The 14671-nt window shown below is 39.6% G+C and overlaps 1 protein-coding gene across 1 annotated transcript in view; it reads left to right on the forward strand.

Moving 5' to 3' along the window:
* The window catches only part of Aoah (acyloxyacyl hydrolase), a 226754-nt gene that overhangs the window by 180752 nt on the left and 31331 nt on the right, over nucleotides 1–14671 (forward strand). Inside the window, exons 14-16 of the mRNA XM_060372382.1 lie at nucleotides 7334–7370; nucleotides 8554–8628; nucleotides 13194–13366. Coding sequence (XP_060228365.1) covers nucleotides 7334–7370; nucleotides 8554–8628; nucleotides 13194–13366 — 285 coding nt within the window. The remainder of the gene's footprint in view (nucleotides 1–7333; nucleotides 7371–8553; nucleotides 8629–13193; nucleotides 13367–14671) is intronic.

A 14671-nucleotide genomic window follows, 5' to 3' on the forward strand; every position in this document is an offset into this window, starting at 1 on the left:
TGAGAAAGTGCTTCTGAGAAGGAGCATTCCAATAAGAATAGGTATGGTGCAACAGTCACCTCGTGGGTAAAGAAAGATTGTACAACCCCAGTGATCAAGAGTACTATCGAGGCTCACACAGGTCCCCATGCACACTGAAGAGAACAGGGTCATTTCTTCCCAGTGCTAAACAATCATGATTCACCCGAGACCATTAGCCAAGGATCACTTACCCAGGGCCATCCATAAAGGGTGACATTTGAGTGTGTTTGTAATACATGCACACATTCTGGCAAATATTGAGTAGCAGCTATAAGGCTCTGTGCTCTGCCCTTGGTGAACCCACAAAGCAACTCTATTTTGAAGATAAGGAAAATGGGGCTCAGAAAAGTTATATAACATTCCCATGATCCATTACCTCGTTGGTGATAGACTTTTAACCATGTCTGTCTCCTACTGAAGGTCACATTCATGACCTTCATGCCATGCTGCACTGTTCCCTTTCTAGATTCTGGCCTGAATATCTTTCTGCCTTGGATTTTCTTGGCGATCCAAAAGGAATCATCAGAATTAGATACCTTAACCCAACACCCTGGGCCAGTTCTCTTTGTCTCCTTGGTAAAGAATAAAAGCCAAAAGAAAAAAAAAAAAGCAGAAAAAGACAAACTATATGTGAACTATTTTAAAAAAAAACTATATTAACGCAGGCTAAGCTGCATTACGCTACACATAAGGTTACTCCACAGTTACACCACATAAGGTCTCCTTATTCTTAGACCTCCCATGATCGCTATTCTGGAACAAAATAAGTTTTGTACATTAAGCTATCTGAGGTTCTGGTATGGTATTTTTGCAAAAATTATTGCATAACCTGAGTTTAGTCTTAAGGAACATTAAGACAAACCCAAATTGAAAGCCGTCTAAGAACTGGCCAGTAGTACTCAAATGTGTCAAGCTCATAAAGGTAGAAACTAAGCAATCTTTTTCCAGACTAAGGCAGACTAAGGAGGTGTGAGGGCCAAGTACAGTGACCAGAAAGTGGTTGTCAGTGACACTTAAGTGATGTATTCAGGTTAGACAACAGTACCCATGTTAGTTCTGTGGTTTTGATCAGTATAATTATTGCAGGTGTGCATATTTAGAAAAATCTAGGTAAAGGACGTGTGCCGATCTTTGTCCCAATTTTATGGTATTTTCACAATTGCTCTGAAATGAAAATGTTTAAAATATGTTCAAAAGCCACAAGAACAGCACTGGAGGGAAGTTCTAAGGTCACCTGTGTCACACTGAAATAGGGCCCCAGGAAGCATTTTGGGAGCGTCACTATTGGGTTGGTCATTTGATCAAAACCCAAAACCTTAAAGGGAGATGACAGAGATTATTTATAGTGAAGCATCTAGGACATTTTTGTTTGGAGAGCCTGACATTGTGTGGTCAAAGCATTAAAGAGAGTATTTAGTAACTAATTCTTAAATACTTGATCTGAAAACAAAATGATACAAAAACATTCAACGCCTATAGGTCAAACTTATTTTCTTACACTAATCTGATATATCTCCAAGATACAGTACTTAATATTATAGGGACTTTTAAGAGAAAAAAATCAATATGACACATATCATATAGAGGAAAAATAACTCTTTTACTCTGTATTAGCATTTCACCATGTTTAATACTTGCAAGAGCTTGGAATTTGGGGAATCCTTAAACAATGGAGATACTCTTATCGAAGTAGAGCTACTTCTTTAGATTCATTGATACAACCTTTTGATGATGAGAGTTAGTTCCCAACTTGGCAAATCTAAAATTACGTGGGAGATGGGCCCCTGGTCATGTCCAGAGCTGGGGTGTTGATTCCATTAATCGAGGTGGAAAGACCCATCTACTGTGGGTGGTAGCATTCCCTAGGCAGGAGATCCTGGGTTATTCAGCAGTGAAGAGAGTGAGCATTAACATACCTGAATTCATTTTCTTTCTGCTCTTGACTATAGACTTAGTATGAACAGCCTCAAAACTCTTGCTGCCCTAACTTACCTAACATGATGAGCTATGCTTTGAATTGTAAACTAAAAAAAAAAAAAAAAAAAATCCCTCTCCCCAAAGTTGCTTTTGTCAGAGTATTTTATCACCTCAACAATAAAGAAACTGAAGCAAACCTGTCCAGGTAGGAGCAGGGCTCCTGATAGTAACCATGGGAAGAAAAATTCTGGTCCTACTGTTCTGTCAAACTTTTCATCAAGCTAGGATCAGCACATCTGCACTGCAAATTCTTTACTTTAAATAAACATACTTACCTGTGTGCTGAAGTTGTAGGGCATCTCCTTTCAATAATCTGCTTTGTTTTAGAGCTTTAGGTAAAAGACATCAAGTGGAAAGCTATCTGCTATGTCTATTGACAGCTTAAATGCTCTTGGGATTTGTGTAAGCCTGGATGTGCTTGCCTCCTCGTCTTCATTTTCTTCCTGTTCAATATTGCAATGGGTTCTAAAAATAGAAAGATGAGCAAGGTAAAGGCCCCACCTTCATGGAGATCACAGCAAAACCGAAAAGATACAAACAATAATGTTATCCCAGTTCTGTCGGGATGTCACTAGGGCCAAAGTAAATTGCAGTCGCTTGAGGTGAGAAGCACCTAACTCTGGAGAGGTAGATTTCACAGCAAAGTTAAAGTTCAAGCAGTACCCAGAAGGTGCGAGGAGAGGACAGTGAGGGGGGTAGGTGGAGCCTGAGGGCAAAACAGCTCTGGGGAGAAGCAGTTCTCCCTTGATCAACACGAGTGAGGAATACTTATGATGCAGTATCGCTGGGAGGTAGATTGGAGCCACAACTGGAAGCATATTCTACCCTATTCAAATATTTCTAGGGAATTTGTCTAGTTTGCTACTGCAATAGTAATCTGAGACATTCTCAGATGTAAACACACTGTCAGGAACTGTCACAGCAAACAATTGTTAAATGCTTGGGATCTGGGGCCCAAGATCAATATCTTTGTCTGAATGTGTCTGTTTACTGCAAACAAACATTTTTAGAAGAGAAGAAATGTAAAATTATCACGTTATTTTCTTCAACAAATCATTCTCCTGAAAATTCTTGATGATTTAGAAAACTATGAGAAAACTCTATGGCATTTAATTCTCTAGTTTATGTGGAGAAAGGAAGCTGGCAGATGATATGCAAGCATGGTCTACTAGACTAGCCATGAATTGAACTGGAGAAAATTGGATAATGCTGTCAGAAGAGGTGGGTGTGCCTGAATATCTCTAGCTTTCAAAGCAAAGACAGATAGAGAACCTCACTGAAGAGGAGGGAAAGACCAGAGACCATTCCTGAGTAACTGGATGGTTTAGGGACTTCCCACTCACAGTGAGAGGAGAAATAACAGCAGATGGCACGAGCCATGGCTTAAGACAGGCTCAGAAAATTTGCACTGTGCTTTCAGCAATGGTCATTTTAAAGAGCAGGAAGGGCCAAAGAGCTGTTTCTGAAGGTAAGAGGGTTTTCTCGGCAAGCATGAGTATCTGTGTTCAAATCCTGAGCACCCATATAAAAAACTAGATATAACTGCCTGTGCCTGCAACCCCAGCATTGGGGAAAGAGATAGGTAGATTCCCAAGAGCTTGTTGGCCAAGCAGACTAGCCAAAATAGCCAACTTCTGGTTCAGTGAGAGAGGCAGAGAATAGGAGAGCGAAGCCTCCAAAATACTCCTCTGGCCTCCACATTTGCATGCACACACACACATATCTGCACACTCACATATGTACAACACAAACACAAGATCAGGAAGTGAGGGCATAGCCAGACAAAAGGAGGTGGAAGCCTCACTGGCAGGAGACTTCTAGAAAACCCTATGTTCCTAGCAATCTCCATCATAGGATGCCATTTCTAAAAGACCCTTACCTCATGGGTGGCTCGGTGGCCCAAGACCCTCCATGAGCCATACACTTGGGAAACTCATATCAACTGGTACAGCAATACCTGCTGAAACATGTTCATTAGAATACCTCTAGGCTCTACAGCATGTAACCAACCACGGGAGAGTCCACCTCTGAGGGACTGACTCTGATGGGACTGTTGTCTTAAGTCTGTCTCCGAAGAAAGGCTCAGCAGAAGAACAGCGTTCCCAACCCCTGAAGAACCACCAAGACCTTCAAACAGAATACTAGAAAAATTTTAAGTAGGCATAGTGATACACACCTGTAATCTCAGAACCATATTGTCAGAAAGGAAGGGAAGGAAGATCATTATTTTAATCTTAAATTTTTAGAGAAGTAGTGTCCTCTGTTAAAATATACAAATGCAAATGGGGGAGGGGGGCAGAGTAAAGTTATTCAACACAAGTAGATCCACTATCATCCTGCACAAGAGAGCCCAGATAGGTGGAGGTCACACAGGGTCCACAGCTGTGTACAGCTTCTTTTTACAACACAATATTTAATTTGTTACAGATATGGAAACTCACACGTATATGTGTGCATACATATTTATGCATATATACAAATATATAATATATAGATATATTAGCCTAAACATACCTATATAATATATAGGTATATTAGCCTATTTAAAAAAGTCGTAAAAATTCTCTGGAAATGTCAGTCCAAACCACACATGAAAAAAGTATTTCCTCACATGAAGTTAGAGAAATACAGTGTTTGTGTGGCACTGTTTTTTTTAATTATTTATTTTTATTCTGTGTGTGTGAGTATATTTGTCTCCATATGTGTCATTGTGACACTGACAATGTCTAAAATCAGTAGACTTTTGGCAAAAGTCCCATATTCTCAATTTCCATTTTAAAGACAAGTCTGACAACATGGACGCTCCTCCTGGATAATGGGAGTTCATCAGGGCCGAGCAATGGCTGCTCTTCCTAGGTTCGGTTTGTCAGCACTGCACCTGTAGACGTTTGAACTTAAAGTCTAGCACATGATTCTGAGACACTGCATGTTTTGTCTGAATGTATCTGTGGTTAATAAACTAAAATGTGCTTCCTAATTCTCCCCACAAGATTCTTACACAAGAGCTAAAATAATGCACTTTAAATCGTTGCCATTTATTACAGACATTACAGTGATGACAATGCTCAGCAGAAATCAGAAGTGTTTCTATTCCTGTTTCCGGGCCGCATCTATAAATCTGGCTGCCTGACCAAGCACTAATGACGTGTCATGAAGAGTGTCAGGAGGCAGATTTTACAGCTAATGCTGCTGAAACCTGGGGTCCTCTCACTTGATTGGTGACCATCCTTAGCTGTGAAAGTTGCAAGATTTCAGTGTTTTGACCACAGTTGGTCTTGACTCCTGTCTCTGCATTGTATTCTGATTAATGTCTAGATCTGTTTTGTGTTTATATTCTTTTCCTTATGAAGAGTCTCCAAAATTATGTAAACTCCAGAATTCAAACAGCCCAGATTTGTTCTGTTCTCCGAAGATAGTCGCAACTATTATAGCACTTGGCTGGAACTGTTTCTGAGCACTGAATTGTGGATCAATTAATACGTTCCTATTTTAAGACCTCAGTAAAAGAAACGGCTAAGTTTCTGGAATTCATCTAAACCCCAGAGCTTTCTGAATCCCCAAAACTTTATGACTATAGCTTCCAAAGAATGGGGCTGTGTCTTTTCCACTCACTGACTTATATATACCCAGAACCAATTACAATACCTAACACAGTAAACACTCAATACGTTTTGCTGAAGTAATGATTTAATTTATGAAGACTTATTCTGCTTATATTTAAATATTTTCCTTCTCTCTCCATGAAGAATTTGGGACCTTCTGTCAGGCACTAAACATAACAGGTTTACTTCGAAGACCGTCAGAATTATTTTCTAACTTAAGAGAATACAAAGAATGTGAGATGTAGTCAATACCAACCAAGCTGGGGGAAAAGGTGTTGAAATTAAGATGGGAGGCTAACTAAGGCTGAGATCACGAGACCTCCTCCTCTTGTGATATGATACACCCTATTTAAAGGACACCACAGTAAAGTCTTTAAAGGCCTATATGGACTTTTCTATTCTTAACTGGGAACATGTAGGTTCTCCATTGGATCACCTTAATAAATAAATAGAAGTCGTCTGTTCCAGGGTCAAACATTTTTTCTTTCTATGAAATTATAATTGCAGAGTATAAAACATATAAGTTCTTCAACTGTTTGCCTTACTCTGCCACATCCCATGGGCATGGTGCTGTATTTGTTGCTTATTACTTGCCAGCTGCCGTTTCTGTAGTATTTTCTCCAATGGCCAGCCCATCAGCAGTGAGCAGCTGGGAGACACCTTCTGAAGAGGATAACAGAGATTGGAAAGGAGAAAGATGTGGAGCTGAATGTGTCCAAAGAGTAGCAGAAATTACAGGAATGGACACATGAGAGAGTAGCATAGGAAATACACAAACCACTTGGTAACTTTATAAAACTGAGATTCCACAAGGAAATGAAGAAAATGAAAAATACAAGTACTTTAGAGCAGAGAGCATTCTGTACAAGAAAAAAAATTAAAGCATTCAAGTAAAGAACACGTAATTCCTTGTTTCGTTTTTGTGGTTAATTTTGTTTCGTGGTTTTTTTATTTGTTTGTTTTTATTTTTTTGGTTGGTTGGTTGTTGACATTTTGAGATAGGATCTTACCATATAGGCCAAGCTGACCTTTAATTCTTGAAATTCTGCCTCCAGGGTGCTGGTATATTACAGGTGACTTCTAACCCCAGCTGTGGCTGCCTTTTTTTTTTTTTTTTTTTCTTAATTTGCTACAACTACTTACAAATGGTCTACAATCTTTGTCTAAAAGGACATAGAGAGGAAGACAAAGAAGCCAGTCCTGATAAAGCCTGATAGACTATGGTCAGATGGAAGGGGAGGAAGACCTCCCTTATCATTGGACTTGGGGGAGGGTGGTATTGGGAGGGGATGTGACTGTCCAGAGAGGCTTTCTACCTTCAGGTCTCAGTGTTCTGAGTACAAGGACCTTAAATGGGGGTGTCCAGGAAGATGTGTATCCCAGAGAATCCTTTTTCTGTCTCTCTAATCCTTAGTTTTTGGGGTTCTTTGTCTCTTTGGAGACAGTTACTTTTTCTTACATCTACTAAATCATTTACTCATCTACGGCAACCCACTGATTCAAAGGCCTTTGGGTTTTGTTAGTACAATGCCAAGTAAGCAGAAAACCCCTGAAGGTGAGATCCAAGATAGAAGAGCACGGAAAATCACCGGAAGCAAGCAACCGCCATCAGCAGTGGGTCTGGATGGCCTCTGATGGCTGAACACTGGGGTTTGGATTCAGCCAATCAGACTCATGTCAGTGGTGTCACTGAAACTCACTAACAAGTTTTTTTCTTCATTGTAATTATTCAGGTGCATCTTCCAGAAATCTGAAGAATTTTATAGAAAGGTAAGTGGAAGATAGTTCTAAGTAACTGTTTTAAATATGGTTTACTTATCTTGAAAGGAATGATTACCCATTATCATTTCTATTGAGCATCAATAGTTTGTTAGTCACAGTCCGAACACTGACCATCCTCTTTCTTGGGCCAGTAACCTTGGAAAGTGATTCATTTGAGTATGGTGTGAATGCATTATAAAGTGAATCTGACTTGAATAAAATTTAAGTCTGATAGAAATAATTGCAAAAACATAATGATTACATCATAATCTGGCTTATAAATAAAACAACCATTTTGAGGGGGTTTTGTTTTTGTTTTTGTTTTTAAGACAGAGCCTCACACTGTAGCCCCCACAGCTAACTATGTCACCCAGACTCATCTCAAACTCGTCCAATCCTTCTGCCATAGTCTCCCAAGTGCTGAGCTATCATGCCTGGCAAGTTAAATTTTTTGTGTCTGTTTGGGTGTTGAATTTCAGAAGTTGTCGCCTCCTGCAGCAATACTTAAATACCACCTGAGTGAGGGTAGGGGGAAAAAAGAGCAGGGTGACAAAAAGGAGGACACCAAGTCAAGACTCTGATCAAGGTGCCATTTAATAATAGGAAAAGCAGCACTTATAAAGCAGAAATTTACAAGTAGTTCTCACGGTAGCAGCTTCATTTGGCAAGGCATCCGAGAATTCACTCAAGGTTACACAGAATTTGCTATCTGGTTCCCACGGTTGTACAGAGTTTATTATCTAGTCCTCAGGGACAGAGATCCCCATCAGGGATTGCCAAGGTCAGTCTCTGAGAAACTGAGCTTTAGATTAGACCCATGTCTGCCAAGGCCAGAAGGCAAAACCCTGCTGCTCAGACTCAGCACCAAACAATACACACTCCATTTTGGCTACCAACTCCATTTTGGCTGCCCCAAGAAGTGAGGCGGTAGTGTCCTGTACAGAAACCTTGGGGAACCCTTGCCTCTTTCAATTGCATAGACCACCACAGCTCTGAGGATTTCCTATGAAACTGGGCATAAGTATCTCAACTAACTTACCAGTGTTGTATATAGTTAAGTGCTGTGAATGATGCTAAGAAGACGATGGTGGGTATATTTAGCAGGCATTTCAACCTACTACTCAATATTATGCATTGATGTGCCATTTCCTAGTGGAAAATTGAATTGAGGCTATACCCTATGCTTTCTCAGTTTGTCTAGGGACCAGGCATTAGACCATCCAGCCATCGTCATTTATGCCATGATTGGAAATGATGTCTGCAATGGGTAAGTCATTGAGAAAAATGCCAACAATGCTAAGATGATCATGGACCTATTTAACTGGAATTTAGCTCTTTTCCCCTCTTCCGCTCTCCACCCAAGTCTACTATAATGTGCAGATGTCAAATAAATTTATCTGAGAAGGAAGCCTTGGGTACATCAAATCAACAGGAACAGCCTGTGAAACTGAAAAACTAAATCTGATCTGCTAGCTCTCAATTCTGACATCAAAACAAAAAGGCATCCCAGGAACAACCACCGGTTATATCATAAGAAATACGTTTCACCAAGATCCAAGACTAGAAACCACAACATTTTAAACACAGCACAGTCATCTCATGCCATGCTCATATTCTGACCACCTTGTGCAGAAAAGACAGCATAGACTTGCATTTGCAAAGAAACTACATGTAACTCACATCTGATCCTATTTATTCTGATAGTCCAAAGTAAAAGAGGTCTTGCTAAACTGCAACATTAGTGATAGTAATCCCTCAACATTTGAAGAGCTGTATCAAAACCCATGTACACCCCTCAAAATATGCTGCGTGTGGGCATCTGGCCTGTGATTGTGGCCAAAGCGTAAACAAAAGGTGAGACAGGATCGGGAGCAGCACTCAGTGGCCATGTGCCCAGTATTTGTGGAAAACAGAAAAGACAAACTAACAAGGAGTGTGAGACTTGCTCGAGGTAGCATAACTCATTATTGGAAAGCGGAAGTTCTCCCCTTCTCCTACCCATTCACTGAGCCTCCCAAGCCTGTGCTGAGAACAAAGCCTAACAGAGCTAAGGCTCATCTGCTTTCATAGAACTCTAAACAAAGGACAGATCAACCAGTTCAAGGTGAGACATGCCACTCGATGATCTGTAGTTGCTCATGAAACAGTCCAGATCTAGGTCCCTCCAGGACCCCAAAGCTACGTCCCTGCTTCTGTGATAAGTCACTCAGGACTTTCCAGTAAAGAGTACATGCCACTTAAGACCTGTTGTGCCTGGTCCAAGATATATGTTCCTTTCTGTTTCATTTCATCCCTATAGCAACCCAAAGAGGCAAGTATGTCTGTTTGTTCTAAGTGAGGAAACCCAGGTTCACAAAGTAAAGGAATTTGTTCTACTGCCATTGAATAGCAAAGCTAGGAGCTTCAGGATCTCTAACCAAATTCTGTCTTCTTTCCCTGGATCACTCTGGTCTTCTTTACATTCTACTATTCACTCATTTTCTTTCTTTTTTTCTTTTCAGTAATAGTTAAAATCCATTTTTATTTTATTCTTCTTCCAAAAATGACCTTTAGTCCTATTCTTAAAACAAATATGAAATAATTCTGAATCTCTAGCCAATATTAACTATGATCTATGTGTTATTTTCCCCATTGTATTTTTTATTTATATTTAATTACAGTTTTTTCACTTTGTATCCCCCCTGTACTTCCCTCCCTTCCTCTTCCCCTCCTGTGCCCTTCCCCCAGTCCACTGATAAGGGAGGTCCTCCTCCCGTTCCCTCTGATCCTAGTCTAACAGGTCTCATCAGGAGTGGCTGCATTGTCTTCCTCTGTAGCCTGGTAAGGTTGCTCCCACCTCAGAGGGAGGTGATCAAAGAGCAGGCCAACCAGTTCCTGTCACAGACAGTCCCTGTCCCCATTACTATGGAACCCACTTGGACACTGAAATGCTATGGGATACAGCTGTGCAGGGGTTCCAGGCTATCTCCATGAGTGGTCCTTGGGTAGAGTATCAGTCTCAGAAAAGACCCCCGTGCTCAGACTGTTTGGTTCTGTTGCTCTCCTCGTGGTGCCCCTGTCTTCTCCAGGTCATTCATTTTCTTAAAGCATCATCGATAAACCATGTACTAGGTCAGCCTCTAGGATCCAAGGGCAAAAGGCCCAAGTCTCTGACTTCAGGGAACTCACAACAGAGAAGCAAATGTGCTCCTCAGCCTGCACTGCAAAAAAGAACAAGCTTTGTTCTGGCCAGATAATGTCTCTTCAGTCCAGTTCACAAATGGATATAGTACCTGCAGAAAGAAGCTCCCTCAAAAAGTCAGAATCAATGAGACTGTGTATTTTTCCAGAGGTCTCTCCAACCCAGTCCTGCTTTCCTTTTTCCAAGCAGCCAAATATCAAACACATCAGCTAAAGGCCCATGCCCCTACCCCACACAAACAGGGATCTCTCTGGGCGGAGAAACACCAAGCATTTGGATGAAGGACAGTGTGGGATGTCTCTGCAGTTCCCACTTTGTGATGTCCTGTGGTTGGGGTTAGAAAAAGAAAGACAGATGACAGAACATCAAGGTGGAGTAGATATCCAAGAATGAGCAAAAAGGTTCAGTACAAAACTCAAGCTAGAGGGTTGCCTCTGTATAGGAACACGCTTCAGGAGTTTGGTTTTTCTTTCTTTACACCTTCAACACACACACACACACACACATATGTATGTAATGTTCCAACTCTCATTCAATAATGCAGCTATATGTCTCTCAGTTCTCTAATTGCATGACCGGTAGACAACTTTTAGCATCAGGAATTCAGGAAGAAAGGCAATGTGGATACACCTAACACTTCCCCTATGATGCTGTCTCATTTGCCGAAGGCGACTCAATATCCTTGAAACTCTTTAATGTGACACAAAAATGGAAACACTCTTGAAAGAGAGCAAATGTGTGTGAGCTACAGAAGCATTGGGTGATCAGTAAAACCTCATTGTGTATGTGCATTACATTTTTCATTCCTCAGCCGAGGGGCATTTAGGGTGATTCTATTCCTCACTATTATGAAAAGAGCATCAATAGTCAAGAATGTAAAAACATGCCTTTGGTATGATACAGAGACCTTTGGGTGTATGTTCAGGAATGCTCTAGTTGGGTCATACGGTCGTTCTATGCTTATTTTTTTTGGTAAGCCTCCATATCAGTTTTCACAGTGGCTAGGCCTACTTACATCCCCACAGAAGAGGAATACCAGCTTTTCCCTCCATCTTTACCGACATCTATTGTGACCTGTGTCCCAGATTATAGTATTCTAGCTTGGAGGAAGGAGAACCTCAAAGTAGTTTTAATTCTCATATCTAAGGTGGTTGGATACATTGAAACATATTTATTGCTCATTTGTATTTCCTTTAAAATTATTTGTTCAGTTCCTTGGGCCAACCTATGTAAATGTTACATTCATTTGGCTTGCATATGTCAAGCTATCTTTGCGTCTCTGGAATGAAGTCAACTTGACCACGGTGATCACATTCTGTATGCGTTCTTGAGTTTTGTTTTTTTTTTTTTTTTTCAAGTATTTTGTTGAACTATTTCCATCTATGTCAGTCACGGAGATTGGTCTGTATTTTTTGTTGTTGTTTTGGATAAGGCCTTATCTAGGTTTTAATGGATTCATAAAAAAGAGCTTGGAAATTTCTTCCTTTACCATTGTATGGAATAATTTGCGAAGTATTGATATGTGATTTTCCTTAAGTGTCTTGAACTTTTCTTTGTTGGGCAGCTTTCTGCTACTGCTACAATATCATTAGTTATAGATGTGCTTAAATGATTTGTATCATGTTGGTTTAACTTTGATAGGTTATATGTATCCAGAAATTCATCTATTTCTTTCAAATGTTTTAATTTAGTAAAACATAATGTTCCAGGTATATCCTTATGATTTCCTGAATTACATTGGTATCTGTTCTAGCAGCTTCCTTTCCATTTCTATTTTATTAATTTTGATTTTCTCTTTCTTTATTTGAATTAGTTTGGCTAAGGGTTTGTTGATCTTGTTCTGTCAAAGAATCAAATCTAAGTTTCAATGATCCTTTGTAGTTTTTTTTTATTTCTGTCTTGTTCTACTTATTTCTGTCCATCTGCATTTGTTCTACTTATTTCTGTCCATCCACTGCATTTGAGTTTGGCTTGCTTTCTTTTTCCAAAGCCTAAAGGTACATCATTAAGTCGTTTATTTGAGATTTCTCTGGTTTATTTTTAATATGCTCTACATAGCACAACAACTACCAAACAGAGAATGATAGTAGTATGAAATATGATTATTAGTAAATACCCCTGCAAAAATAAACAGAATAATAGTCTATCAGAAGAATGATGAAAGCCCAAATTTAGTACAAAAACGTAGAATATGGGGTAAAAGAGAGAGTGCACTTAAAGTAGTTTCATTCCTTAGTGATGTTCTGCCTCCCTACTGTGGTCTGTGTATAATCTTTAAAAGGCAAATGTTAGGGTTCAAAGCTCGAGAGAAGTCTTAAATAATGCCAGACATTCTTCAGTAGCTGTGAGTCAGGATAAATGAGTTTATGATCCAAAACAAAAAAAGAAACAAACAAACATCTCTAAAGTCTTAGTATAGTATAAAGTTATAAAATTTTACTTCTTGATATACTCACTGAATGTTCTTTAGGAACACAAGTCTCTCTCTCTCTCTCTCTCTCTCTCTGCATCAATAAATGCAGTCTGCCTATATGCCAGGAAAGTAAGAAGTCATAAGTACTTTGCAAAATGGTACCAATAACCAGCATACAGTGTGTTTTGTATGGGACTGTCCTGATAAACAAGATACCTTCTGTTTCCTCCACCAACAGGAAATCGGACACAGTTGCAGAAATGACCACTCCTGAACAAATGTACTCCAATGTCATGCAGACTCTGAAACATCTAAATTCCCACCTGCCCAATGGCAGCCATGTTATTTTATATGGCTTGCCAGATGGAACTTTTCTCTGGGATAGTTTGCACAACAAATACCACCCTCTAGGTATATTATGCTTACAAATTCTTTTCTTCTTTAACCATGTGTATGTGTTTGTGGATGTGTGTGTATGCGCATGCGTGCATGCAGTGTGTACACATGAAGTGTGTATGTGCAATGTGTGAATGTATAATTTGTGTGATGTGTATTGTGATGGGTGCTGGAGAAATTCAAAGTAGTAAAATGTATGCTATGAGGGATTCACTAATAGCTTGCTCAGGAAATATTAAGTTACACAAAGCAGAACTGAACTAAAGGAAAGCTCCCTCCAATACAACTAAGAGACAAGTAGTGTGCTAATCAGGCTGGATAGAAACTATGAGAAAGAAAGTTTTACTATAATTGAATTTAAGAGATGGTAAGAAACGTTCTGCTGATGCTACAGCTCCAATTAGACTCCATTCCCACAACAAAGAAAACAGTGTCCATCCTTAAGGGGTCAACACAGGATCACAACCACCATTAAGTCCCGGCCTGCCATTAAATCCCCCGTACTCTTATCAGGAGAAGCATAATTCTGCCAGGTTCGCAAGATGGACCTGGGTGACAGCTATTCAAAAAGAAAAACACCAATGTACTGAAGAAATAATTCTGACAACTTCTTTGCTGTAAATCTCCCATATGTCCAAGTGACCAGATTTGCAGTCTCCCAGCTCTGTATAAATTAATCAGAGTGCAGACTGGACTGGGACCTAAAAAAGATTTAAGGATAATTTAAGAGATTCCTATGTGGAATGTATATGTATGTAAATTAGTAAAATCTTCTTTTTATGGGTGGTTCCTCTTTGAAAATAAGCCAGAGCTTCCCCTTGAGGACATAACATCTATGAACTTTTTTATTTTTCCTCCTCATTTTCTCCTCCCTTCCTCCTTTTCCTCCTCCTCCTCTTCCTCCTGTAGTTCCTGCTTAAGCTAATTCCCCTACTTCCTTAAAAATTTCCACCCTGTTTACATGGAGAAAAAGAACTGATAATCAGATCTCTAGTCTCTTTGCTGGAGGAAAAAAGTAGGTATCTACATTCAGACTCACAGCCATTTGCTCCATGAAAGTGTATCACAAATATTATCCAAACAAAGTACTGGCCTGCCTGACCTAAAGAGAGCAGAGCTTTCCTGCTCATAAAGCTTCTTACCCTTATAGGCAAAGATTGAAAGAAAGAGAGAAATAAAAAATATGTAGGTAGAGAGGATAAATGATAGATATTCTAAATATGAGAGTTATAGATAAATGAATATAAATATCAGACTATTGTAAGGAATTTATAAATTTCTAACATACAAACTATGTGTTCTAGCCATCTAAAGTATAAA

The sequence above is a fragment of the Meriones unguiculatus genome, chromosome 19 (genome assembly GCF_030254825.1).
Source record: "Meriones unguiculatus strain TT.TT164.6M chromosome 19, Bangor_MerUng_6.1, whole genome shotgun sequence".
Taxonomy (NCBI): Eukaryota; Metazoa; Chordata; class Mammalia; order Rodentia; family Muridae; genus Meriones; species Meriones unguiculatus.